Source organism: Manis javanica, chromosome 13 (assembly GCF_040802235.1).
Source record: "Manis javanica isolate MJ-LG chromosome 13, MJ_LKY, whole genome shotgun sequence".
Lineage (NCBI taxonomy): Eukaryota > Metazoa > Chordata > Mammalia > Pholidota > Manidae > Manis > Manis javanica.
This window is the reverse complement of record NC_133168.1, coordinates 57354157-57381642: the sequence shown is the minus strand read 5'-3', so window position 1 is coordinate 57381642 and position 27486 is coordinate 57354157. Positions and strand designations below refer to the sequence as shown.

Below are 27486 nucleotides of genomic sequence, written 5' to 3'. Positions count from 1 at the left end.
TCAACTCGCCAGAACCAAGAGCTGCATATTTCATTTTCCCAAAGCCTTCTTGTCTTAGGCAAGGATGTGCTCTGTACACTGATTCGCCTCATTGTTTCCTGATGTGTGGACTGACTTTTCTAGGAGAATATCCAAATTTCTGTTCTTTTGTGTTCTCTTTCTCTTCCTATCTCATCTAGACTTCTTCTCCCATTATCATTTTATATCTGGTTTCACAGTTTCTCAGCTTTTCTGCCATTGTTTAAACTGTTGAGTAATGTTTATATGAAATATAAAGCCACTAACATGTTTTTTAAAGAAGTCACTTCTGATTGAAATTAATCACAAGACAGAAAACAGTACGCAATGTAATGAACTTTTAAATAACCTAGAAGAGTTTTCTGTCTATTGTATGTACCTTACACATCTTGAGTCCAGAATCTCTCAGGGATGTTTTTACAAACAAATGTCATTTCTCAGAGGAATTGTGTCCCCAAAGGGACAAACTGGTAAATAAATAAGTAAATGCAAACTAAGAATATATTTAAGTGTTGGGGTTTTTGTAGTTTGTTTTCTTCAAAGAAACACTTACAGAATTTTCCGTTGAAAGTTCTGTCAATCCATCTGCCAGAGCTTGTACAATTTCTTGGTTATTCAGAATGTTAGCCATACTCATGGTGTCAAACACAAACTGCCCTGTAAAGATTGGCCATATGCCTTGTAATTAATTTATGTAAGTGATATAATCAAGAAGAAAACAACTCAGTCCTCATAGTTGCTTTTTAGTGGATAAAAATGGAAAGAATAAGAATAAAAACTCTATTATGCTATGAGGATTTTCTACCATAATAAAACAAAAAGTGAGCAAAAGCAACTGAATGTGTAGCACATACAAAAAGTACCCAGCCTGGTAAAGCTGATAGTGCAATCTATATATTGGACAACAAGGTAAGAACATGGGAAAATGAACCTTATAAATTTAAATTTTAGATTTTCAATCCTACCAAAAATTCCCCCACACTCCCCTTTGGGAGGAATATATGTATTGAGCATATACATAAATAATATTTTTGTATTTCTATACATATATAAATATACAAATATATAAATATAAAGTAAATATTTATGTATACATAAATATGTAAATATTAAATACTTAGGTATTTAAGTATTTACTAATTACTTAACACTTAAATACCTAAGTATTTACGTATACATAATATGTAAATACAAATAATAAATATTTTAAGTCTATGGGAAATAACATACAAACCATACTTGCACAGACATCTTACACATTTTTAAAATATTTTGAACATACATTTGCATGAAAATAATTTTATTCCATTTGACTTCTCATTACTTCCAAATATCATCAAAAAATATTTCTATCTTGAAAGAGCTAATCTTTCCATTATTCTCCCTAGTCCTTAATATCTATGAAAGAAACAGGAGAAGTAATTTCTTCCTGTTTATAGCCTCATAATTATTTTTAACTATTGGCTGAACATCTGCTAAATGTGGTAGAGTGGGTAGTACATAAAACAAAGGAGACAGACCACTCTTTGGAAGGCACTGATGTAAAGAGATGTAGGACATGTATTGACATAAAATATCTTCATACATATAGTGTGTTACAGCTCTTGTGTTGACAGAAACTGTGTCAATAGGTGTTAAATAAGGAGTGGGCCAGGGAAAGAAGAGGTAGTAAGGCATCGATGAATAATGACTTGGTTTAGAGGCTGTTTTAGTCAGATAGGAAAAGTGAGGGGAAAACTGAACAGCTAGTTAAAGATTAGGGGTGGGTGTGGTGTAATCATCCACCCAGATTGTAAAAAAAAAGAAAAAAAATTCACTTTACAGAATGAACTGATTTAGGTGAAGATTCACTTGACACAGGAAATTGTTTCCAAAAGACTCTATTGTGATGATTTGATATTGAATATGGAGTGTCGATGGGAAAATAAATTCAGTGATGTTCAATAGGCTTATCAGAGGAGCCCATCACCAAATCAAGTATTTTAGATAGAAAATAAATAGAACACAACTGAAGAACAATTTAAGTAATGGGTGCTGTGGTCTAAGCGGTGCTTAACTTAGAGCAGACTGTAGTGGGAGAAGGGCAGAGCTCTCTGGCTTAGCAAAGACTTAGCGAATTTCGTCTAGGTAAGTAATTGACTGGCATCAACTAGTAAGCAGGTAAAATTTGAATATGAACTAGCATCAGCATTTTGAAGATGAATATATTTGGCTTTAGGGAGATTCATTATATTGGAAAGAAGACTAGAAAAACAATAGGAATAAAGTTTTACTGAAGATGTTAAAGAGTCAACTTTTACTTGAGCCATTCCTCAACTTATATCCACTCTGGATATGGAACACACTTCATACATAACTTGCAGCAGAAGTAGCAAGAGTTCTTACCTATCATCCTGTCACTGATGTTCTTCTTCAGCTCCTTGAAGAGAGGACTTAACTGTTTCCTTACTGATTTCAAGGTGTCTTCCAAGAAGTCTGTGAGGCTGGACCACGTCTGCAGCTTTGATTCGCTGAAGTAGATGGAAGGGGGAGGCTTTTCCTGGTGTTGTCCCAGCCAGTCACTAAGAACTGAATTATTTTCTCCTTTTATTATAGCAGATGAGCTCAGATGAAAGAACTCTTTTTGTTTACAACAAAAAACTTAGTTGGAGTCCTAGCAGGCTTATTATCCTTTCTCATTAGAAGCCTAAGATAAACATCCACAGTCTGTTTCCAAAGGTAAAATTAGAAACTCAAAATGGACACAATGAATAATTTCAAATGCCTATCTATTCTTTAATAGATAAGATTAACATATTATATTTGAAATCAAAATTAAATAATTGCTAGATTTGTACCTTGGGAAGCAGAGTAGGCCTCTAAGTAAGAATATTTATGAAATACAAGCAAACCCCACCCTACCTGGTTTCTCCAGAAACCATCCAAAGTCATCCTTGTCATAGCCAAACCTGTATCTTTCTTACATCATATCAGGCTGCTCTCCTCTCTCTCCAAATATGTCTATATGACTGTAGTGGGTGTGTGAGTCCTCTCCTTGAAAAGCAATTACTGAATGATATAGTGGCATGTTAAACTTGATTTCCTGTCTTGAATGGACAGCCTTATTTTATTCTGCTCCGCCCATTTTTATTGATGAACATGTTAACACCTTTATAACATGTTCTTATAGAAGGAGACAAAGAAGAAGAGAGGGAAGGGGAGGATGAACAGGAGGAAGAGGGCACAGAGGAGGAGAGAAAAGAGAAAATGTGTTCCATAAACAACAGGGTCTGGTCTCTGCTATGCTATGCTAGGCTGATGCCTTGCTCCACAAGGCCAAATATGCTCTCATTTGGTTATGTTGCTATATAAAGCAAAATTAACAAGTGACTTCTGCTACAAAACTATATTAGGCCAATGTGCTTTTTGTTGTAACTGCATGGAATCTTTTCCCTTACAAGTTTCCCAGTTATGCCAGCTTTCCCCAGTCTTGAAGACCACTGGCATTTGGGTTTAGGGGGATAGTAATTTATATAGTTTCTACATCATACCAAGCCCCATTTGATAAGAGCCAAGGGGCTTTTAAAGGGGAAAGTGATTAGCATTACTGTAGCACAGCAATTTGGTTCCCTTGTTGGTTAGCTAATGTTATATTTTGAGCCAATATTTGCAGCTTTAGTATCTAAATAAAACTTTGCTTCCAGGTATATTTTATCTTTGTTTTTCCTCTCAAATAATGCAGCTGAAATGGAGCCTGGGCAAGCCCCTTCACCATTTTTTATAGTTGCAGATCATTTTTCCAAATGAAACCATGTTGATTATATTTCACTAAGAAAAATATTTCACTAAGAAAAATATTTCACTAAGAAAAATTATTTGTACTTATTACTTCTCTAGATCAGCAACTATACATCTTTGTTTAACTGTTAAAGATGATGTTTCAACAGTTTATGCAGATGATAGTTTGAAGCAAATACTTGGAATAAATAATCTTATAAGCAAATGACTGAGTGATGGGAAATGACAGTTTAGGAAGTGACAGAATTCCTTCAGAGAAGGAATGGAAGGCAGTAAATGACATCAGGCAGAACCAGTGTCTGTACTTTTGGTGATCCTGGAGTTGGTGGGCATTATTGGGCACTGTGGTCAGCCCCCGTATTCACTTACTGTGTTGGTAATAGCCAGTTGCAATCCCAGTGGGGGCAGTAAATAACGTGCCAGTTAGTTGAGACAGCTGAGAAAGAACTTCTGTTCCTGCCTCTGTACAGTCAGAAATACTTTCATTAGTTTACACACAGATTTTGACACGGAACAGTTAGGTGTTCCTTATGAGTACTAATAATGTGGCCAAGAAAGGACACTAGGAGCTCTCATTTTCAATTCAGTTCCCTTATGGAACAGTCCATAAACACTTTACAGCTTGCCCACCAAGTGCTGAAGTCCAAACAGTTTGTGAGGACTAAACAACAGGGTGGAGAAAAAGGGCATGAAGTTTGACCTGGTGCTTATTTTCAAATTGTAATAGACAGGCCAAAGCAGAGAAAAGTCTACATGTATGTTCTAAAATAGTCTGGGTTTTCTAAAAATGTCCCGTGGGAAGAGAACAGAGTTAAAACTGTCAAACACAACGATCAAAATTTAGCATGGCATTAATTTCACCTCTTCTTCAGTGACACAGCAAAAGATTGGATGATTGAATTCAACATATAGATTGAATTCCTTAAAATGAAACTGATACTTTGAGATTTTAATTCTTTTAGTCCGAGAATCATTACTCCAAATTGCTTCAGTTGCTTGGAATCAGATGTCAGTGGCTGAAATATTTCTGTTACTAACTTGCATCTAATCTTTTAATTGACAAATAGGTCAATGAAATAAAATAGAGTCCATAAGTGTACCTATACATTTCTAGCCAATTGATTTCAACAAAGAGTCTTCACAAGGAATGGTCCTGGCACAATTAGATATCCATATGGGGAAAAAAATAACCTCAGTCCATACCATGAATATTATTAAAAAAATAAAATCAATCAAAAACCTAAAATGTCAAACTTAAAACTATAAATAATTTAAAAGAATACATAGAAGACAATCTCTGAACTTTTGTTAAGTAAGGAGTTTTTAGATATGATGTCCAATCTATAAAAGAATAGATCTATAAAAGAAAAAAATGGAAAAATTTGACTTCATCATAATTAAGAACTTTTCAAAAAAGAAGTTCCGAGAAGGAAAAGATGAGCCATAGGCTGGGATTTAATATTTGCAAATCACTTTTCTGGGAAACATAGAGAGTTCTCAATAGGAAAATAACCTAATTTTAAAAATAAAAGATTTGAGCAGAAGAGTTCACCAAGGAAGGCAAATGAATGGCAGAAAAGCACATGAAAAGATGCTCAGTATCATTAGTCATTAGGAAAATGCAAATTAAAACCACAATGACATACCTCTGTACACCCATCTGAATGGCTAAAATTAAGGAGACTGACCATAGCAAGCATGGGATGCTGGACAACTGTACTCTTACGACACTAGTGGAAATGTAAAATGGTACAACCACATCAGAAAATAGTTTAACCTGTTTTTAAAAAGTTAAAACCTATTATATGACCAAGCCATTCCATGCCTACGTATTTATATATGAGAAATAAAGCATATGTTCACACATATATTCATAGCAACTTTATTTGTAAGAACCTGAAACTGAAAAGAACTCAAATATCAACAAGTGAATGGATAAACAAATTGTGATGTATCTGTACAATGCAATAATTGCCAGCAACAAAAAAGAATGAGTCACTGATACAAGCATTAAATGGATTAATGTAAAATAATTCTTCTGAGGAAGGAAGCCTGATAAAGAAGAATGTACAATGTATGATTCCATTTATAGAAAATTCTGTAAAATGCAAACTAATATGTCATGAGAGAAAGTAGGTTAGTGGTTGTCTCCCATTGGGGGTAGAGAGAAGCAGGAGAGAAAAATTATAGATTGGCGTGAGGAAACTTCTAGGGGTGATGAATTAATTATCTTTTCACACATGTCCACGTTTATCCAATTGTATGCTTTAAATATGTGTACATTTTATTGTATGTCAATTTCACCTTAATAAAGCTATTGAAATATGTTTAAAATAATGCCCTCAAAAGGGAATTTTAGGCTTTTAGCTGGTTGAATGAGGATATTTGAACAGGAATGTTGGGGAAGGGGTAGGTTTGATGCTGGGGAAGCAATCAAGAATTTGTTTCAGATTTATTAACTTTGGGATGCCTATAAGACATGCAAATTAGATATTCAGATAAAGATATCAAGTAGGAGCTAGATGTGAGTGTGCTGCTAAAGAATTCAGAGCTGGAAGCATGAATTCTGAAGCCTCAAGAATATAGATCAAATTTAGAGTCACTGGAATCGATGAGATGCTCCAGGGAGAGAGTGTAGTTGTGAAAAAAGAGAGAGCCCAGGATCAGGCCAAGGGCACACTGAAGGGTCTTGCAAAGGAGACTGAGAAGAAGAGGCCACTGAAGTGGGAGGAGTACAAGGTGGGGGCGGGGCAGTATTAGGGAAACAGAAGGAGAGTTTCAAGGAAGAGTAGTCATCTGCATCCGATGCTGCTGAGAAGTCAAGGCAAGGTGAGGATGGAGAAGGGACCACTGGATTCGGGCATGTGGAAGTCACTTAGAGTCTTCTGAAAGCAATTTCAGTAGAGCTAAGACTATTTGCAGGAGCTCGAAGAGCAAACGAGAGATGCAGAAGGTGGAGGCCGTCAGCATAGACAAGGTGCTCTGAGTGTGGCCCACGATCAGCATCAGTGCCTGGGAACTTGGTAGATGTGAAAATTCTCAGGCCTCATGTCAGACCTATTAAGATAGAAATCCTGCAGGGACTCGGCAGTGTGTATTTTAACAAACCTTCTAGGTGATTCAGATACACACTAGAGTTTGAGAAACACTGATACAGCCAGTTCAAAAAGCAGTGAAAGAAAGTTTATTCTCTCCTTCCCTCCCTCCCTTCTCTCTCTCTCCCTGCAAGCCCCCTCTCGGATGGGGAGCTGTTGCAGGAGTTCCTGATTGGATAGAAATGATTCAGTAAAGAGGATTGAGGCTCCTGGAGAGAAGGTGAGTGCAGAAGTGAAGTCTGGAGAAGGTGACAGGTGGTGGGATAGAGTCCAAGCAGAGTAGCTGACTGTTGAAATGAGCAGGGGCACTGCTTCTCCTGTAACAGAGGGAAGACCAATGATGAAGGTAAGACGGGGAGTAGGTAGTAGATTTGATGGTGGGAGGGAAATTAGGGAATTTTCTTAGGGAAATAAATGGTGAGGTCAACAGCTGAGAAAGAGAATTGTTGAAAGATTGACTAAAGAGGAGAAGGGATGAAATAGTCATCTCAAAGAGTGGGAAGATGAGTTTACCAAAGAAATGTAGGATTGCTTATCACTGCCACAGTCCCTTTGATATTTATGCCATCAGAGTAAAGTCAGATCACATAAGGACAGTTGCATGTCTCTTTCCAACAACAGTCTTCCACTGCTTTGGGGCTGGCAGCCATAGACTACGTGATGGTTGTTTCAATGAGCACTGGGATTTAACCAGGAGAAAGAGAGACAAAGAAGTTCAGATTCTTTGCAAGAGAGCAACGATAATGATGAACCATTAAATCCAAGTTTAACGAGGAAGGAACCACGTGAAGGCGTGGTAATAGTGAAAGTGTGGGAGCAGATGGGAGATCTTCAAGCAAATGATAGATAGAGTGGGACTATTTGAGTATGTGCTTTGGAAATGGTAACTCAGAGAGACAAATGCTTGAGAGCAGCATTTCAGGTGTGCTGCACCTACTGCGAATGCCGAGCTCAAGAGTGATACCTGCAGTGGCAGAAAAGAGATGTTTTGGTCTGAGAAGCCAGGCTCTCCTCACTGAACCAGGGGGTCTTATGGTTCATCCAGGTAAAAATTATATTTGAACAAGAAGTTCAGAGATGGTTTTAGGGTCTAGAATGAGTTGTTTGAGTGCCAGGAAGTTTCACTTGAGGCAGTTTTTATGTCACCAAATGTATTGTGTTTTTTTTTCCCTTTCCCCCATTCTCTCTGCCTTTCAGTACTTTACTTTCCCATATCCTTTCTTTTTCTTCAACTCCAGTTAAAAAATTTGCTTTGCTGTCATTATACAAGTAATACTAGTTCATTATAGAGAGTCAAGGCAAATAAAAAAGGTAAGAGGAAGGAAAACTCACTTATCATCTTATCCAACTACACTTAACACCTTGGTATACGTCCTTCCGAATCTGTTTCAGTACATACCCCACCTCCACTCTCCCCCACACATACACAGGTATTAAACAAAGGGTCACACCATGTTCTGATTTCAAAAGTAGAAAATCTGGAAAACTTACCTAGAGATGGATGCTGTTACTATTTTGCTACATTTCCTCCTAAATTTTTGTCTGCATGTTTTCTACACAGTTAACTATACAACAATATTTTTTACAATAAATCATATTTCATTTTTCTTTTAAATTCTTTCCCATTCTTTTGTTTGCCCCTTCCCCATGGTTGTAGCTGCCAAGGGCATGCTTTGCATTGTACTGAGTAGTCCAGAGAAATTTGAGGATTAAGAAATTTAAAACTCACAGTTCCCTTAAGGAATGGGTAATAAGAAACAGGTTGAGAAAATTTAATTTCACACTCCCTATCCCCTACTCTGCCTGGTAAAAAAAAAAAAAAAAAGACAACAAAGAAAACATAGCCCATGAATGCAGAGCTTTTATTTAACAGATATCTAAAAAGTGAATTTAACTTAATGTTTCTGAAGTTTCCCTTCAAGTACTAAATCAACTTTGAAACATAGTGACTGACACTAGATAGGCAGGTGCTTAAAATTACATCAGTCATCTCAGTAATCACCCACCACACTCAGGTTTACAAAACACTTCACTGGTTTTAATATTCTAATATTATTTATTTTTATTATCTAAGTGTTTACACTATTTTGATATTCACAAGCTCTGTAAGGTAACATGGTTACCCTAACTTTCATGTGAGGACACAGAGGTCCACACACTTGCCTAAGGCCATGGAGCCAAAGTGGCATGAGTGGAATTCAAGTCCAAGGTCTTTGGCCACCAAGTTCACACTCACTGGTTCCAGGTTCAGAACACAGCAGGGAGAGTTTTCTTAGACTGGCTGATTGTGGCTCCTATGTCGGTCAGGCACTTTCCCCTGTATGGTGGAGGCTGATTTTATTGTGTTTTCCTAAAGAAATAGAAATAATGTTCCTGGCTGGTTCTTGCCAATAGTGACTATTTCTGCAGGCACAGGTTACTCTGACCAGTAACACAAACCCACTTCCTCCCTAAATACCTGAGTATGTGAGGTATGAAAAGACAAAAGAAAGAGTAAAGTGTGACTGAATTATCTGAACTGAGGACATTTCACAAATTCACAAAATGTCATCATTCAGAAGGCATAACCACTACCTTTCACACTGACCTGATGCTCCAAGTGGTGCAAAGAGGTCCACATGACCCCCTTCTTCTTCAGGGGCCACATAGCTTCCTAATTTCTCCCAGAAGTCTCTCACCTCAGGGCTCAATAAGTTGTTAATGCCAATTCTATAGCCTGAGGAAAAAAAATCAAAATGTCATATTAGTTTGTAGCATTATCATTAACAGAAACTCTTAGCAGTTTGTGAAAATATAAGCACTACTCAAAAAACCTTTTGATATTCACAAGCTCTGTAAGGTAAGGCACGATTACCCTAACTTTCATGTGAGGACACAGAGGTCCACACACTTGCCTAAGGCCACGGAGTCAAAGTGGCATGAGTGGGATTCAAGTCCAAGGCCTTTGGCCACCAAGTTCACACTCATTGGTTCCAGGTTCAGAACACAGCAGGGAGAGTTTTCTTAGATTGGCCGATTATGGCTCCTGTGTCGGTCAGGCGCTTTCCGTTAAGACCAAGATCTGCATGGCCCCTCTGCTTCAGTGCTGCACCATGTCAGGGTCATAAAAGGTGCCACTGGCCTCCAGCATGGCCACAGTCTCCTTCACATTCTGGGTGTATTGGACACTGTGCACTTCGGTTTAGGACACTGTGTTTCTGCCTCCATGTGCAGCGTGGTGAGGTACCAGGCTCAAAGCAGAATGGTCGGTCAAGTCCTGGGATTTTTGCAACTGAGTTCCAAAGAGAAAAAATGTTTTCCACAGTTGTCAATCAAAAACTAAGTCCTACAGAGCAGAAGAAAGGGTCCCAGAGATGGTAAACATCATTGAAACTCTCAGTTCTTGGGAACTGTGTGTGATGATTCAGCTAATCTTCATGTGTCTGGGGTCCTGGGCACTACATTCCTGAGCCCTGGCAATGAAATGAAAACAAAGCCCGGCACAAGAACCTGGTGGTTCACTCCTTCCCATCAAGATACATTATGGAAGGACCTCTGCAGGCGACTGGAATCAGAGATTTCATTTTGTTGTTGGTTTTGAGGCAAAAGCTTTTGGGGAAAACACCACAATTAAATAAAGGGAACTTTAGTTTTCAGGTATTTTGTTATTGTTACAACTGATTTTTAAAAAGAAGCCAAGGAAAAGGCAGTATTTAGAAACTTTTCTATCTGGAGAACAAGAAGTCTGAGATGTTAGGAAACCCAAGCAGCTCTTCCACTTCTTATGAGGTGAACCTACTACCACAGTATGAATTTTAAAAAAATTTTTTATTAAGGTATTATTGATATATACTCTTATGAAGGTTTCACATGAAAATACAATGTGGTTACTACATTTACCCATATTATCAAGTTCCCACCCGTACCCCAGTGCAGTCACTGTCCATCAATGTAGTAAGATGCCACAGAGTCACTATTTACCTTCTCTGTGCTACAGTTTTCCCTGTGACCCCCCACACCATGTGTACTAAACATAATACCCCTCAGTCTCCTTCTCCCTCCCTCCCCACCCACCCTTCTGCACCCCTCCCCTTTGGTAACCACTAGTCCCTTCTTGGAGTCTGTGAGTCTGCTGCTATTTTGTTCCTTCAGTTTTGCTTCGTCCACAGTATAAATTTGTCATTGATACCTCTCTACCATTTAGAAAAGATCTACAATGTAATTAATCAAATTTAAAGCCCAAATTAATAGTGGCAGTGCTTTACCTGTTGGGGATATATAAAATTGCATGTGGACTACAACTTGCTCCAGGCACATGCAAACTAAACAAGAGCCACAAAATATGGTAAAGCTAAACCAAATGCAGGTAATTCTTATTAATAATAAAATTCACTAAAACTAAATATGCTGAGTTCTAGCCACTGAGACAGCGGTTTGATTAGTGATCCAGGTACTCACTCTGCCATTTTGTGAGTTCCCTGCCAGCTGGATCTTTGACCATACTATTCCCTTTCTTCCCTCTTTTCACAAAGATGTAAGATTTCATGTTAGTAAATCTTAAAAAACAATTCTGTTTTAGGCATAAGCAAGAAAGGATGCAAATTATAGTATGAGGAAGAATAGAAATTGAAAGTTTACTTCTAAAACATTTATCATCTCCTTCCCCCCAAAAAGAATAACCATCAACATTTTTAAAAGATGCTCCCTAACAAGTTAATGATCTCAGCCAGTATTTCCCTTTGTCATATAGGCCATTTGCAAGTATAATGAATGTGGTTAGTGTGCAACTTATAGATCTTGGTATTTGTTGCTATTAAAATTGGTTCACTTTTATCAGACTTAGAAACTTTTATGCATCAAAGGAAGTAATCAACAGAGTGAAAGGCAACCTACAGTGTGGGAGAAAATATTTGCAAATCATACATCTGATAAGGGATTATCTAGACTATATAAAGGATGTCTACAACTGAATAACAAAATAAATCAAATAATCCACTTAAAAAATGGGTCAAGGAATTGAACAAACATTTCCCTAAAGAAGATATATAAATGGTCAACAAACATATAAAAAGATGCTCAACATCACTAATCATCAGAGAAATGCAAATCAAAGCCAAATGGATATCATCTCATGCCCACTAGGACAGCTAATATAAAAACAAACAAAATCCCCCCAAACCAGAAAATAACAAGTGTTGGTGAAGATGTGAAGAAATTGGATCCCTTGTGCACTGTTGGTAGGATTGTAAAATGGTGCATCTGTGAGGTCGAAGCAATTCATCAGTGAAGGAATGGATAAACAAAATGTGGTCAATACATACAATGGAATATTATCCAGCCTTAAGAAAGGAAGGAAATCTTGCCATATGATGCCACATAGATGAAACTTGAGGACATTATGTCAAATGAAATAAGCCAGTCACAAAAAGTCAAATGTATGATTCCACTTATATGAAGTATCTAAAATAGCCAAATTCAAAGGCACAGAAAGTAGAATGGTAGTTCCTAGGGGGTGGGGGTAAAGGGGAGTTGTTTATGGGTGATAGTTAATTTTAAGTGTCAGTTTGACTGGGCCATGGGTACCCAGATACTTAGTCAAATGTGATTCTGGGTGTGTCTGTGAGGGTGTCTTGGAATGAGATTAAATCTTGAACAGGTAGACTAAGTAGATCAGCCCCTAATGTGGATGGCCCTCACCACATCAGTTGAAGGCCTGAATAGAGCAAAAAGGCTAACCCTCCTTTGATTAAGAGGGAACTCCTCCTCTGTGACTGCTTTGAGTTGGGATAACAACTTTCTTAGCAACTCAGAACTTAAATAGTACTATGAAGGTCATGTATGTGGATAAACACTACATGAATGCAAAATGCGTTGCTCTTTCTGATCCCGAGTCTTACCTTGGAGTAAATTGATCTCTCTGCTGTCTCCATCACTGAATATTCCCATACTCTGTGCCCTCTGCCCATCCAGAGCTTTTTCTATGAGATAAAGCAGGCTCTCCAAGGTCAGGCCACTGTGTTCATACACCAGAGAAATGACACCTGCCCTAACACTGTTCACCACCATCTAGGAAATGAAACCAAAGCTGTAGGAACCAAAGCCTATTATTTTAGAATATTTATTAATGAAATAAATACAATGGATATGAAATCTGTGATTTTTAAAAACTTTTTTTCCAAAAATTATGAAAGGAGGAATGTAAGATTTCTCCTTTATGATTTCTTTCTAAATTATTTTATTTCATTCCTTATTAGTGTAAGATGAGAAAATTAAGTATACTTGTAACTCAGTCCACTCAGAGATAAATACTATTAACAAGTGAGGTTACTTTCTTCCAGCCTTTTTATTTTCACACACACCCATGCCTTGAGACATATATACAACTTTTCAAAAATAATAAAATTAAGATCATACAATTTTGCAATGGATATCTTAAATGGATTTAAAGTTTTCCTTTTAATTATGAATTTTTGAGTTATTAATAGATTGATAAATATTCCCCCATTCAAATACATATTAAAACCACTGTTCTTTGAATATAACAACCAATAAAATGTTCATTGTGATAAAGTTAATAATCCATTAGCAGCAGATAGGTTGGAAAGTCATTGAAGTCACTGACCTTTCCCCAAACCTCATGCCACTTTCTGGAGGTTATAGTTCAACTGAATAGAGAACCACTACATGGTTACATCCTGCTTTTTACCTAAACATACCTTATATTACTAATTAAGTAAGTAATTATGGCATAGTCTTATATAAAGAAGACAAATAAGATAATGGACTTATACCAGTTTATTCACTCATACTCTTTCACCAGTTATCCTCTGTGTCCAGCATGATGCCATTAAACAGGCAAACTGTCTGTGGCTCACATGGAGATCAAAACTGATCTTGATTTCATGTGGATCCATTAATCTAGACAGTTGTAAATGATCAGCATCAATTTGCAGGTGCCCAGAAAGAGAAGTGATTTCATATCTTGAAAGCAATCATTTCTGTTACAAATAGGAATTTTCTTGAAAACTTCCTAAGTAGGCCAGTGAATATAGCCTACTGAATGTGTCATCCCTTACATATGTCCTTATGTGTGAATTAATGCATATATATGTACACATATACACATATATATGCCCTCACACATATGTAAAAATATATTTCCTATGTCTTCTTTGTGACCCTTAATTTTTATTATTCATATTAAAAGTAAAATACATAACTTCATTATAGAAACAGCATATTTTAATTCAATGTCACCCTCACTAAGTAGATCACAGAATAGGATTTCTGATATGCTTCTTTTGGGAGATGGTGGTTACATGATATTATTACATTTCTTGGGCATTCCAAAGTAGTTTTAAAGTTCTTAAATCACCTTTCTCTTTTTTTGGAATAAGCAACAAATTCAATTCAGTAAGAATGTATTGGACACCTAATAAATACAAGTTTTGGCCTTCCATGTTTTTCTAAAAGAAACTTTGATTTACGGTAACTGTTGCTTCTGATTTTTGAAACTGTTCTGGGTCTGTAAGTTTCCACTTAGATGATTTTTCCTTTTAGGAGATGAATCATTTCATACACATGGTGGCCAAAAGTTTGCCATATATCCTCTAGTATCAATGAAAAAACCCCAATTCAGAAAAGGGCTGGCTCCTAGCACAATCTGTACCTCATATGCAGGAATCCGAGATGATATTAATATGAAGTGTAGCTGGAAAGCAGATGAAGAGCTGCTATCATTTTTATGAACTCTACACCAATTTTTCTTTGATGATAAAGGGTAGGAATGGCTTCCAGAAATATTACTTCTGTAGGGAAAAAAGGAATAAGTGAAGTGTTAGTTTTCTGTTAATTTAATTTTGATAACTGAGCACTACTATGTACTTTGGGCACATGTTACACAGCCTTATGACTTCAGTCTCCCTGTGGTTTTTGGGGACAGCAGTAATGGGGCTCCTGGGTGAGGTGGAGCCAAAACTGCCCTCTGAGTCTCCCCTTTGACAATTGTGGGATACTGGAAAGGTCTCCTGGAAATTGCTTGGCTTTTTCGGGGGCATTTAAAATGAATGAAATTACATACTTAGGGGCTCAAAACAACATGTTAAAAAAAAACATGAAGAAATTTAAAATCTTTGAAATCACCTGAGCCGCAGGGCTTTCTGCATAATGTTTCCATTCTTTCCATGGCCACCTATCCCCCACATTACCATTTGGATATACTTACTCCATAAGAAACATTTCTGGAAAAATGTGATTTTTGCTTAGTGACTTTATACAGAAAATATACTACATCCACAATATAGCTTCTTTGCCAGATTAAGAATATTCGAAACACAAATTTTGAATATTATATATCTCCTTCAGAAATCATGTTAAAGACCACTATTCTTGAAGATTAAAGCATCACTTCTATTGCTATTTCATAGGATATGAGCCATATAATCACACAGAATCCCTGCATGTTAGTTAAATTATTCTACAGTGACTTCTTGGTGTCATGGGATGGTCCTGAGCCTTCCGTAGATGGGGTTTGCTTACCGCTTGGGCAAAGTTTCTAAGGATGCCAAAACAAGATGTTTCTCCAAAGCTTCCTGTAATTCCACGCAATCCCTCACAGTCTGGGAGAGGCGTGGCTGGCATTTGGATTTTAACAATCTAGAGCAGCATGTTCCACTCACCCAGGGGGGTCGAACTTTGAATAACTCCTCTGAAAAACAAGCAGGCTCAGCTGTTTACTTCAGGCTTCCCCAGCCAAGTCTACACAGATAAAGGCATCAAAAATAAAGCTGTACCAGGGCAATATTCCAAATGGCAATAATTATAGCCGTTTTTACAGACTGGATTTCTTATCCTCTCAGCACTGCGGCTGCTAGTTACCAGTCATTTCAGGTCAAGAAACAAAGCTCAGAGAACAAGCACCTCTTTTCTTGTGGAAACCAGTGAATCAATTTTACGCCTTACTTCTGTTTCTACCCTTCTTAACTTTAAGTAATTTCCCATTTGTGATGATCTTACAGAGGGTGAGTCAGCGCAAAAAAAGATGGGAGAACTCAAATCGCTTTGTTGATTACTTCTACACTGTGAAAATCAGGAGGCTTAGCTGAAAAATGTGTCTTGTCCCTCCTCCCTTTCCATGATCTTTTTTAATGACATTCTTCTGGCTTCCATTCCTAATTTCATTTCTCCTCCTTTTTCTCCAATCCCATTTCTTCTGCCCAGAACCTATTATTTGCTTTGGCCTATGTGCATACTTCTCTCTCCTCCTTGTTTTTGGTCTTATAAACCTGAGAGGAACTAAGACAGCAATGGAGGCACTAATACTTGGCCTTATGTATTTCATTTGAAATATTTGTTCTTATTAATTAACTTGAAATATACAGTGAAGAAAAAAAAAGAGCTTGTTCTAAACATATTTTAGAGAGTGCCATCCATATGCTATCCCAGAAAAACAGCACTGTGTTCTTCTGTGGAAATTTGTATGTAAATCCATTTGTTTCTGCAATACTTGCATAAGATATGAAATTTTAAAATGCTACATACTCTTATGTAGTGCAATTTTCTCCCAAATTATTTTCCTTAGGCACTTTTCTCTTTGTCTCTCCTGCAGCTCCTCATCTTCTGTTTTGGGTTCATTCAGGGTCCCATAAACAGCAGTGGCTTCCCTAGGTGTTAGCCAGTCTAAGTGGGACACACAAGCAATGTAATGGTGCTTCCAGGCACCATACTCATTATCTGTTGGAGTATAGGGCAGAAACCATCCAAACTTAATGCATTTGGGCATCCATAAGCAATCCTTCAGAAAAACAAGCAAGAAAGATGGTTGTAAAAAAAATTTTTAAGGACAGATTCCTACTAGTAATGTTTTTAGGGATACAGATAATTCTTTTTTATTACATTGCAATTTCTAGTGTGGTTGACTTGCCATTTAAACTTGACTCTGAGAAATAAGAAGCATATCTTATTCCACAGAGAAAAATCATCTTAGATGAAAACACATATTATATATAAACATATTTATATTAGTCATCTTTGTACAGTTTCTAATGTGCCCATGGTACTGGATTACTTTAGCCCTAGATTCTTAGAATTCTGCTTCGAGGATGGTGTAGTTTGTTTAAGACCAATCCTGGGAACAACTTTGATTGAACATGATGTTGCCAATATGCAACCAGTTTTGATATAAGAAAATAGTAAATTTCATGTGGCTGAATCTAATCAAGTTTCTAGATGAAACATTATAAAATTATTATTTGAAGGCATGATAAGTCCAATGCAATAAAGACTTGGGCAACCAAGACCCCAGACAGAACGGAAACCCAGAGAAGTAAGCCTAACATTTGGCATCACTTTTCACTTCAAGGCATCTGGCAGTTCCAAAGTAAAGCTTAGGTTAAGAAGCAGAACAGAGAGTTATGGCTAAAACACTTAGAAGTTATGAAGGATTTTAGGCATTCTAAAAGGGAAGAGAGGAAATACATTTAAACTCAGGGCCCACTAAGGGGAAGAGCCGTGGTCGTCACACCAGGCTTGCAGTTGAGGTCCTTTTCAGCAAAAAATGATAAGGTATTAGACAGACTATCAAAAAACTGAAGCTGTCTTTGAAATCTCATTCTCTGGTTGGATTTCAGTGACCTATTCCTAGGCTGACCAAATGCCAGAAGCAAAAGCAAATTCTCCCTGGAGGAAGATATCATCCAGAGGCTCAAATTATCTATCGCATCAAATTTTTTTGCTCAATATCTGGTACTCAGTCAAAAATACCAGGCACACAAGAAGACAAGAATTATTTATTTTTTCTTTTGTCTTTAGTAAATAGAGACCTTTAGAAGATTGAGATGTTGTAATTATCCTACAGGAACTTAAAAAAACCCTATAGTTAATATATCTAAGATATTAAATGACTAGGTAGGAAATTTTGACAAAATAGTCAAATCGACATCTTAAAACTGAAAAATATAATAACTGAAATTTAGAACTCAGTGGACCATTTTAAGAGCAAATTAGAATCCAGCTAAAAAGATAATTAGTAAACTGAAAGATAGGCCAGAAGAAAAATCCAGGCTGAAACACCGCAGGCCAAAAGGATGGAAAAGACGTCTAAGAGAATATAAAAGCTATAGGACACAGTGAATCAGTCTAACATTTAAGTATTGGAATCCCGGAAGAAAAAGACAGAAAAATGGAGCAGAGGCAATCTATGTAGAGATAGCATCTGACAACTTTTCAAAACTGATAATTCACTACATTTCAGATTTACAGTGAAAAATCACTGTAAAACACAAAATAGGGCATGCACACACACACACACACACACATACACACTTCTAGGTACACCATAACAAAATTGCAGAAAACAAAAGAAAAAACTTATAGAAGCAGCTAAAGAAAATAGAAACATTATCTTTAAAGGAAAAACAAAACGTTCTACTTTTGAAAAAAAGCTATGAAAGCCAAGAATGATGGAAAAATTTCAAAGTCTCTAAAAAATTAACTACCAACCTAGAGTTTGAATTCCCAGTGAAAATATCCTTAAAATATGAAGGTAAAATAAAGATATTTTCAGACAAAAACTAAGAGAATTTGTCAGCGACGAGCTGCACTAAAAGATATATTAAGGAGAATTCAGAAGGAAAATGAAAACAAATGGGAACTCAGAGATGCATGAAGGTATGAAGAGCTAGAGAAAAGGTAAATGTGGTTACTTAAATCAATATCGGCTATGTAAAACATTAGTAATAAAGTCTTGTGAGGTTAATATATAAATAAATACTTTGCGTGTCATATGCATGTCTTTATAAAATTAAAATATTTGAAAACAAAAGCATAGAAACTGAGGGGGACTGGAGCAAATGAAGTAAAAGGCTTCCAGGCTCCTTGCATTATCTAAGAAGTGGTAAAATAATCCTAGAATGAGTGCTATAATCTCCATGATAGTCATGAAAGAACTGCTAAAAAATTTATAGTAACAATCTAAAAAACATTTAAGTACTCCAAAATAAGACGAGAGAAACAAAATTTAAAACATGGACTAAACAAAAAATAAAATGGTGTACTTAAGCCTAAATATATCAGTATTTACATAAATGTGAATGGACTAAATTTTACTCTAGGTAAAAGTCAAAGATTGCCAAATGTTAAAAAGCCACCGCCACCACTACCTTTGTTGTTTATAAGATATATTCCTTAAACATAAGAACATAGAAAAGTTGAAAGAAAAGAAACAACAATATACCATGCAAACATGGATTTTTAAATGCTATAAATCCAGGGCTCACAGTTGGCTTTCTGCATGTGGCCCCTTCATAGAGAGCTAGGAATTCTCTGATCAGAATCTAAACACAAGCCCACCCTGGAAAGTTTGTACAAGTTAAAGAAGTAAATTATTGATTTGCATGTAAAGTACGTCTACCATTATATTTCATTAAATCTTTTAAAAGAAAGTGAAGAGACAAATGGGCCAGAGTCAGAATTAATGGCAGAGGATGTTGAAGATCTAGATTTATCTTTTTTCAATAGATGTTAGCCAAAGAGGGATCGTAGAGCAATTTTTGAGATAAGCTATCATGGATAAAATAGTATCTCATAAAAACCAAAGTTTAAACACTTTTTAGAGAAAAAAGACTTCTTTAGCCATGATAAAATGTTTTCTAAATAATTAAATTGAGTATTTAAAGATTATTAAAATCACCTGAATTATTAAAATTGTGTATAACCCCTTACTTACAAAATAAATAATTGTGTTTAACTTATCCTCAATATTTTTCCTTTGGAAAAAGTTAACTATGGTTCAGATACCTTTGTTACTATCTTCAGAGAAGGAAACTACCCCAATTGCCTCATTACAGATTACAGTTGCATACGGGCCCTATTACTAGGAAGTGACAAGTAGTAAACCTGTTCAGTTAAAAACTTCCAGGGCCAGCTGACTTGTGCAGCAGCACACAAATCTTTTGGATTCAGAAAAGAAAAGATATATAGAGAAATGAAGCGTGGTAACACTGTAGAGAAGTCCATTTTGGCCACTGGCATCCTTCCTGAAAACCAGTCTTGGACAAACCTAAAATGAAAGATACAGAAATTTAGTTCAGAACACTAATGTCTAAAATTGACTAAAAATCCAGTATAAATATTGGTCATTGTTCTTTCTCTGATGCTCTACCTATTAGAAAAATTAAATGCTAAATAACATTAGGCTAGATTTAAAAAAAAAAACCTGTATCTACTTTCAGTGACCCATTCTGAAGAGGAAGATCAATAACAAAAATATCTAAAATCCACAGGGAAAAAAATCTGAAATAAATATCATTGTTCAAGCTATACATCTGTGTTGTTTTCCTTTTCCTTCACCCCCAATTCAATAAATCATCAAGTCCTTCCAGCTTTTCAAATATGTATCCTTAAAAATACCCAAATCCAAGCACTTCTCTCCATCTTCACTGTTAGCATCTGGTCCAAGGCACCTCCACATCTCTCCTCAGGATTGCAACAGCCTTCTGATTGTCTCCCTGCTTCTAAACCCATTTTGTTGAGAGTTTTATCATGAATGGATGTTGAATTTTGTCAAATGCTGTTTCAGCGTCTATTGAGATGATCATGTGGTTTTTGTCCTTTTTGTTGATGTGGTAGATGTTGATGGATTTTCAAATATTGTACCATCCTACTTGATCATGATGGGTGATCTTTTTGATGTATTTTTTAATTCGGTTTGCTAATATTTTGTTGAGTATTTTTGTGTCTATGTTCACCAGGGATATTCATCTGTAATTTTCTTCTTTTGTGGTGTCTTTGCCTGGTTTTGGTATTAGGGTGATGCTGGCCTCATAGAATGAGTTTGGAAGTATTCCCTCCTCTTCTACTTTTCGGAAAACATTAAGGAGAATGGGTATTAGGGCTTCTTCACTAAATGTTTGATAAAATTCAGTGGTGAAGCCATCTAGTCTAGGGATTTTGTTTTTAGGTAGTTTTTTGATTACCAATTCAATTTCTTTGCTAGTAATTGGTCTGTTCAGATTTTCTGTTTCTTTCTGGGTCAGCCTTGGAAGGTTGTATTTTTCTAGAAAGTTGTCCATTTCTTCTAGGTTATCCAGTTTGTTAGCATATAATTTTTCATAGTATTCTCTAATAATTCTTTGTATTTCTCTTGTGTCTGTAGTGATTTTTGCTTTCTTGTTTCTGATTCTTTTTATGTGTGTAGACTCTCTTATTTTGTTGATAAGTCTGGCTAAGAGTTTATCTGTTTTGTTTATTTCCTTGAAGAACTAGCTCCTGGTTTCAGTAATTCTTTCTACTGTTTTATTTTTCTTGATTTTATTTATTTCTGCTCTGATCTTTATTATGTCCCTCCTTCTACTAACTTTGGGCCTCATTTGTTCTTCTTTTTCTAGTTTCATTAATTGTGAATTTAGAGTGCTCATATGGGATGATTATTCTTTCTTGAGGTAAGCCTGTATTGCTATGTACTTTCCTCTTAGAACTGTATATAGTTTTGCATCCCACAGATTTTGGTGTGTTGAGTTGTTGTTTTCATTTGTCTCCATACATTGCTTCAATTCTGTTTTTGTTTGGTTAGACCCATTGATTTTTTAGGAGCATGTTGTTAAGCCTCCATGTGTTTGCACGCTTTTTTGTTTTCTTTGCATAATTTATTTCTAGCTTCATACGTTTGTGGTCTGAGAAGCTGGTTGGTACAATTTCAATCCTTCTGAATTTACTGAGGCTCTTTTTGTGTCCCAGTATGTGATCTGTTCTTGAAAATGTTCCATGTGCACTTGAGAAGAATGTGTATCCTACTGCCTTTGGGTGAAGTGTTCTGTAGATCTCTGTTAGGTTCATCTGCATCTGTTCTAATACGTTGTTCAGTGCCTCTGTCTCATTGCTTATTTTCTGCCTGGTTGATCTGTCCTTTGGAGTGAGTGGTGTGTTGAAGTCTCCTAAAATGAATGCACTGCATTCTATTTCCCTCTTTAATTCTGTTAGTATTTGTTTCACATATGTATTTGGTCCTGTGTTGGGTGCATAGATATTTATAATATTTATATCCTCTTGTTGGACTGACCCCTTTATCATTATGTAGTGTTCTTCTTTGTCTCTTGTAACTTTCTTTGTTTTGAAGTCATTTTGTCTGATACAAGTACTGCAATTCCTGCTTTTTTCTCCCTATTAGTTGGATCAAATATCTTTTTCCATTCCTTCACTTTTAGTCTGTGTGTGTCTTTGGGTTTGAAGTGAGTCAGTTGTGGGCAGCATATAGATGGGTCTTGTTTTTTATCCATTCTGTAACTCTATGTCCTTTGATTGATGCATTCAACTCTATGTCCTTTGATTGATGCATTCAGTCCATTTACATTTGGAGTGATTATCAATAGATATGTACTTATTGCCATTGCAGGCTTTAGATTTGTGGTTAACAAAGGTTCAAGGGCCATGTCTTTACTATCTAACAGTCTAACTTAACTTGCTTATTATGCTATTTCAAACAAAATCTAAAGGTTCTTTTTTTTCCCTCCCTTCTTTTTCTTCTTCCTCCACTCTTTATATATTAGTTATCATATTCTGTACTCTTTGTGTATCTCTTGACTGACTTTGGGGGTAATTGAGTTAATTTTCATTTGTTTAGCAATTAATTGGTTTACTTCCTTTACTGTGGTTTTATTTTCCCTGGTGACAGCTATTTAACCTTAGGAGCACTTAATCTATAGCAGGCCCCCCAAAATACACTGTAGAGATGGTTTGTGGGAGGTAAATTCCCTCAACTTTTGCTTATCTGGAAATTATTTAATCCCTGCTTCAAATTTAAATGATAATCTTGCCAGGTAGAGTATTCTTGGTTCAAGGCCCTTCTGTTTTATTGCATTAAATATATTATGCCACTCCCTTCTGGCCTGTAACATTTCTGCTGAGAAGTCTGATGATAGCTTGATGGTTTTCGTTTGTATGTGATCTTTTTTCTCTCTCTGGCTGCTTTTAATACTCTGTCCTTGTTCTTGATTGTTGCCATTTTAATTATTATATATATGTCTCGGTGTTATCTTCCTTGGGTCCCTTTTGTTGGGAGATCTGGGCACTTCCATGACCTGAAAGACTATTTCCTTCCCCAGATTGGGGAGTTTTTAAGCAAATATTTCCTCAAAGACACTTTGTATCCCTTTCTCTCTGACTTCTTTTTCTGGTACCCCTATAATGTGAATATTGTTCCATCTGGATTGGTCACACAGTTCTCTTAATATGCTTTCATTCCTAGAGATCCTTTTTTCTCTCTGTGCCTCAGCTTCTTTGTATTCCTGCTCTCTAATTTCTATTTCATTTAACATCTCCTCAAACTCACCTAATCTGCTTTTAAATCCCTCCATTGTATGTTTCATTTCAGATACTGTATTTTTCAAAGTTTCTGTCTCTTTCTTGAAGTCCTCTGTGAGGTCCTGAATATTTTTTGTAGCTCCATAAGCATGTTTATTATTTTAATTTTGAAATTTTTATCAGGATGATTGGTGGTTTCAGTTTTACTTAGCCCTCTTTCTGGTGTTTGAGGCATTTTGGTTTATAGCAGGTTCTTGTGTGGCTTCATATTACTAATGATTACAATGGAATAATAACTTTTTTTCGGCAGCACCCTCTAGTGCCCAGAAGCTCTACTCTCTGGAGCTTCCCAACCTCTGGAATGATAGCAGGGGACACAGGCGCATGGTACCAGTGCTTGCCATGAGGATAGAGCTCTTTCCTGCTTCCCAGCCTCAGTGCCTGCCTCCACTGTCAGGGCCAGTGGGCCAAGTGCACAGGGAGGAACCTGTATGCCTTATAGCTGCCATAGGTGGGACTGCGGTCTGGCTGGCCTGCCACAATGGTGGGGGCAGCAGGTTTGTGAACCAGTGTTGTCCCAGAGAGAGGAGCAGCAGACTGAGTAGTGCAGGGGGGAGCCTCGGTGCTACATTGCCAGCCAAGGGGATGGAGCGTGGGAAGCTCCTGAAAGTTCCCAACCTGCTGGGCTGAGTGTGCTGGGACAATTTTGTCCACCTGTCCTTTCTCCTGAGCAGCAAACTCTGTGTAATCCTTTCCCCTTTAGCAGCCCTTTAGCAGCCCTCTCACTTTTGGGAAGTCTGTCAAAGTGCATGCCTTTCTTTTGTCCCAGAGCGGCCGATTGTGGGAACCTTTTCTCCACAAGTGACTGGAATCTCAATCTCTTCATGTGTTCCACCTGTCTTTGCTTTCCAACCCCTCTAATCTCCAGAGCACCATGTAATGTGGTTTCATGCTCCTGGAGTAGATCTCCTGGGGTGGGTATTTAGCAGCTCTAGGATTGTACTCCTTCCTCGCTCTGTTTCTCTTCCTCCTGCCAGTGAGCTGGGATGGGGGGAGGGCTTGGGTCCCATCGGATTGTGGCTTTGCTACTCTATCCTTTTCTGTGAGGTCTTCTCTTTTCCCCAGATGTAGGCCATCTGTTGCAGTCTTCTTTCCAGTTGCTCTTTCAGGATTAGTTGTATTTGCTGTATTTTTGTGTCATGTGTGGTTTTGGGAGGAGGTTTCTGCCTCACTTCTCATGCCACCATCTTGTTTAATCCTTTAGCATTTCTTTACTGCAAGTCTTCTGACCAGAAATTTTGTCCATTTTCTATTATCTGAAAATGTCCTTATTTTACTTTAATACTTGTGGTACTATTATGACCTATATTAATTCATTTCAATAATTATCAACCTGTAGCAAATCTGGTTTCTTCTATATCTTCTTCTTCCTTTATTCCCTAGATATTTAAGCAAATCTAAGACATCATATCATTTCATCCATAAATACTTGAGCACATATCATTAAATGGTAAGAATATTAAATATTTTTAATGTTTTATTATTGTATAAGCAATAAAATGCAGAAATCCTAGTGTACAGCCTGATGAATATTGACATGTACCTACCAATGTAACCATCACCCAGATCAAGATATCAAACATTCTCACTAGTTCTTTCTCCCTTTACCTATTTCACCCATCTCCCTACCCTGACAGAGAACTTATTTTAAAAACATATAATATCATCATCATGCCTAAACAAATTTAACAATAATTTCTTTATGTGATATCCATAAACAAAACATTTTTTATATGACATCCCTCAAGAAAATGTCTTACATTGCATTGCATGGCACCTAAGCACAGATTGATCCAGAATGAATAAAAAATCCAAGGCTCCCCCAAAGCATCTTGGGGGTTATATATATCTTAGACCAAAGAGGCATTTCATGGCCCATGAAAGATGCTGGCCTTGCAGCCAGCAACTATAACAAAAAAAGATACTTAATTCCTGATTGTCCTCCTTAGACATATTGGCAGTAAACATCTGTTATATAGTTCCTAAACCACCAGATAGATGGTTATAGTTGAATAAGAATCACTAGAACAAGAACTTCTGGAAGCAATACAGGTATTAGTAAATCAAGCTTTTTCATGGAAACCCTAATCTCCAAATTCAGTAGAATTACAGAAAGTTGTAATCAGTCTCACAGCTGATTGGACACTTTGGCAGTAAGAACCCAACAGACTTCACTTATCTCAGGCAGATATTTTTCTTACTACTACTGTCCTGGTAAAGGTTCCTAACAGACACAGATTAACTCAGTGAAAAAAAAGCCATGACTATTAACAGATTTCAATTCTTCAATGTCTTCTCTGACTTAAATTTCCAGAGACTAGGTCAAACTCCAGAAATTTCCAATGTGACATGGAAGTGGCACATCCAGTTAGGGACAAAGGACAGTTACCTTCAAGAACAGGTTCATGAACACCCTTTAGACCCAGAGATAGTCATGACCACGAATTTACCCAAACTGCTGGCTTAACTGGAGCCTTATTTATAAATCTTTGGAGAAGGAAAAGTCCTACCTTGCAACAGAACACCAACTAATACATATAGAAGGAATTAAGAAATTAGAAAATCACCACTTGGAAGCTCCCACAGTAATGATTACTTCAGGTAAGAATTATCAGTGGGTGCTAAAACTAGTGGGTAAAAGTTTGATGAGGAACAGGATATTTACATAATTCAAAAGGCTTTTTATTAACCTGATTAATTAATAAGTACAAAATATTTAATAATCATCTTAAACAAGTTATAAAGTCAATATAATGAGCAATGGGACAAACTGACAATAATATGCCCCCAGTATGATCCGCTGCAAAGAACACAGTATCATTTCTGTGTCATTCCTGCCAAGAATATATAACCTGAATGTAACTTTGAGGAAATATCAGCCGATCACAAATTGGTAATCCTTTAAAGGAGAAGTACTCTTTAAAAGTGGTAATGGAACAAGGAAAAACTGAGGAATTGCTCCACACTGAATGTGGAAATAGACGTGAAAACTAAATACAACAGGTGACCCTCGATTGGATTCTGGGCCAAGAAAGAAAGGATAACTATAAAGAACATTGTTGGAACAATTCGGAATATCCTAATGGCATCTATGGATTGGATGGTAGCACTCTACCAATGCTGATTTCCTGATATTGGAGGACATACTTCAATTTTTCAGCCGAGTGTCCTTATTTTTTAGGAAACACATGCTGAAATGCTTAGGGTTAATGGGGCATCATGTTTGCAACATACTCGCAAATGATTTGAAATAATAAGGCAAAATGGTAAAATGCTAACAATTGAATTCAGGTTAAAAAATATAAAGTAATTACTATTTTTGCAACTTTTCTGTAAATAATTATTGCAAAATAAAGTTGTAGGGTGTTTTTGTTTGTTCTTTTGGAGTTTTTTTTTTATTTCTTAAAGAGGCTACCTGCTTCATTTCCAAGGTTTAATGATTGCCTATTATTTTGTGTGTTTCACTCTCCCAGCTTTATTTTGAGTCACTGCTCTTTCTTGATCTCTGTCCAAGCAGCCCTGTCACAACCTGAGACAAAACCTGAGGGTAGTTTAAAATGAACTTGCTGGCACACCAGTGTGTGTGTGTGTGTGTGTGTGTGTGTGTGTGTGTGTGTGTGTGTGTGTGTGATAAACAGGAGGCCAAAAAATGCAGTCGTGCATGTACTGACAGCATATAGTATCCACAGACAAAGGTGTCACTTGGAGATCTCAGTACTGATAGAGATTAACATTCAAGCTGAATGAGACCATGACACCATGGAGAACATGCTATGCATCCCAATGCATCACTGACCTAACTCTTCACGGTCCCAGGAGGCTTTACAGTCATTTCACTAGCCCTTGAGAGGAAGTTGGCTCTCATTTGGAATTATAAAACATTTCAACAAAATAAGATGCAAAGCAAAAATGTTTTCAGCCTCCTTTTTAAAGGTGGGTCTCAGTATCTTTGGAGTTTTGTCCCCACTCCTCCTCCCACCCCAGCTCCTACTGTCCCATGCCAGCAAAGCAGAAGAGAAGTAAACTGCAATTATACATATTTTATATTTGTTCCTAGTCTGCACTGCTACAGGACACATTCAAGTATAATAAATTTTAAGCAAGGAAGGAAGATTGTTTCAGTATATTAAAAAAAAAAACTCAGCACATAAGGAACAGAACTAAGGTAGTTTGCAGTAATGACATTGTGGCTCATTGCATTTCAGTTAGTGTTGCAAAGTCAGAAATCTGTGAAGAGAAATAACAACATGTAAGGAGATAA

At 36.8% G+C, this 27486-nt stretch overlaps 1 protein-coding gene across 6 annotated transcripts in view; it reads right to left on the bottom strand.

The window, feature by feature from the left end:
• ECT2L (epithelial cell transforming 2 like) overlaps positions 1-27486 on the bottom strand; it is a 79671-nt gene that overhangs the window by 29045 nt on the left and 23140 nt on the right. For 5 of the 6 annotated variants that reach the window (XM_073219657.1, XM_073219656.1, XM_073219659.1 and 2 more), the window contains 9 exons: positions 19764-19926; positions 16410-16662; positions 15408-15576; positions 14539-14677; positions 12767-12935; positions 9478-9606; positions 4165-4257; positions 2404-2586; positions 572-675 (listed from right to left, as the gene is read on the bottom strand). In XM_073219657.1, coding sequence (XP_073075758.1) covers positions 572-675; positions 2404-2586; positions 4165-4257; positions 9478-9606; positions 12767-12935; positions 14539-14677; positions 15408-15576; positions 16410-16662; positions 19764-19926 — 1402 coding nt within the window. The remainder of the gene's footprint in view (positions 1-571; positions 676-2403; positions 2587-4164; positions 4258-9477; positions 9607-12766; positions 12936-14538; positions 14678-15407; positions 15577-16409; positions 16663-19763; positions 19927-27486) is intronic. The other variant, XM_073219658.1, reaches the window with a different exon arrangement.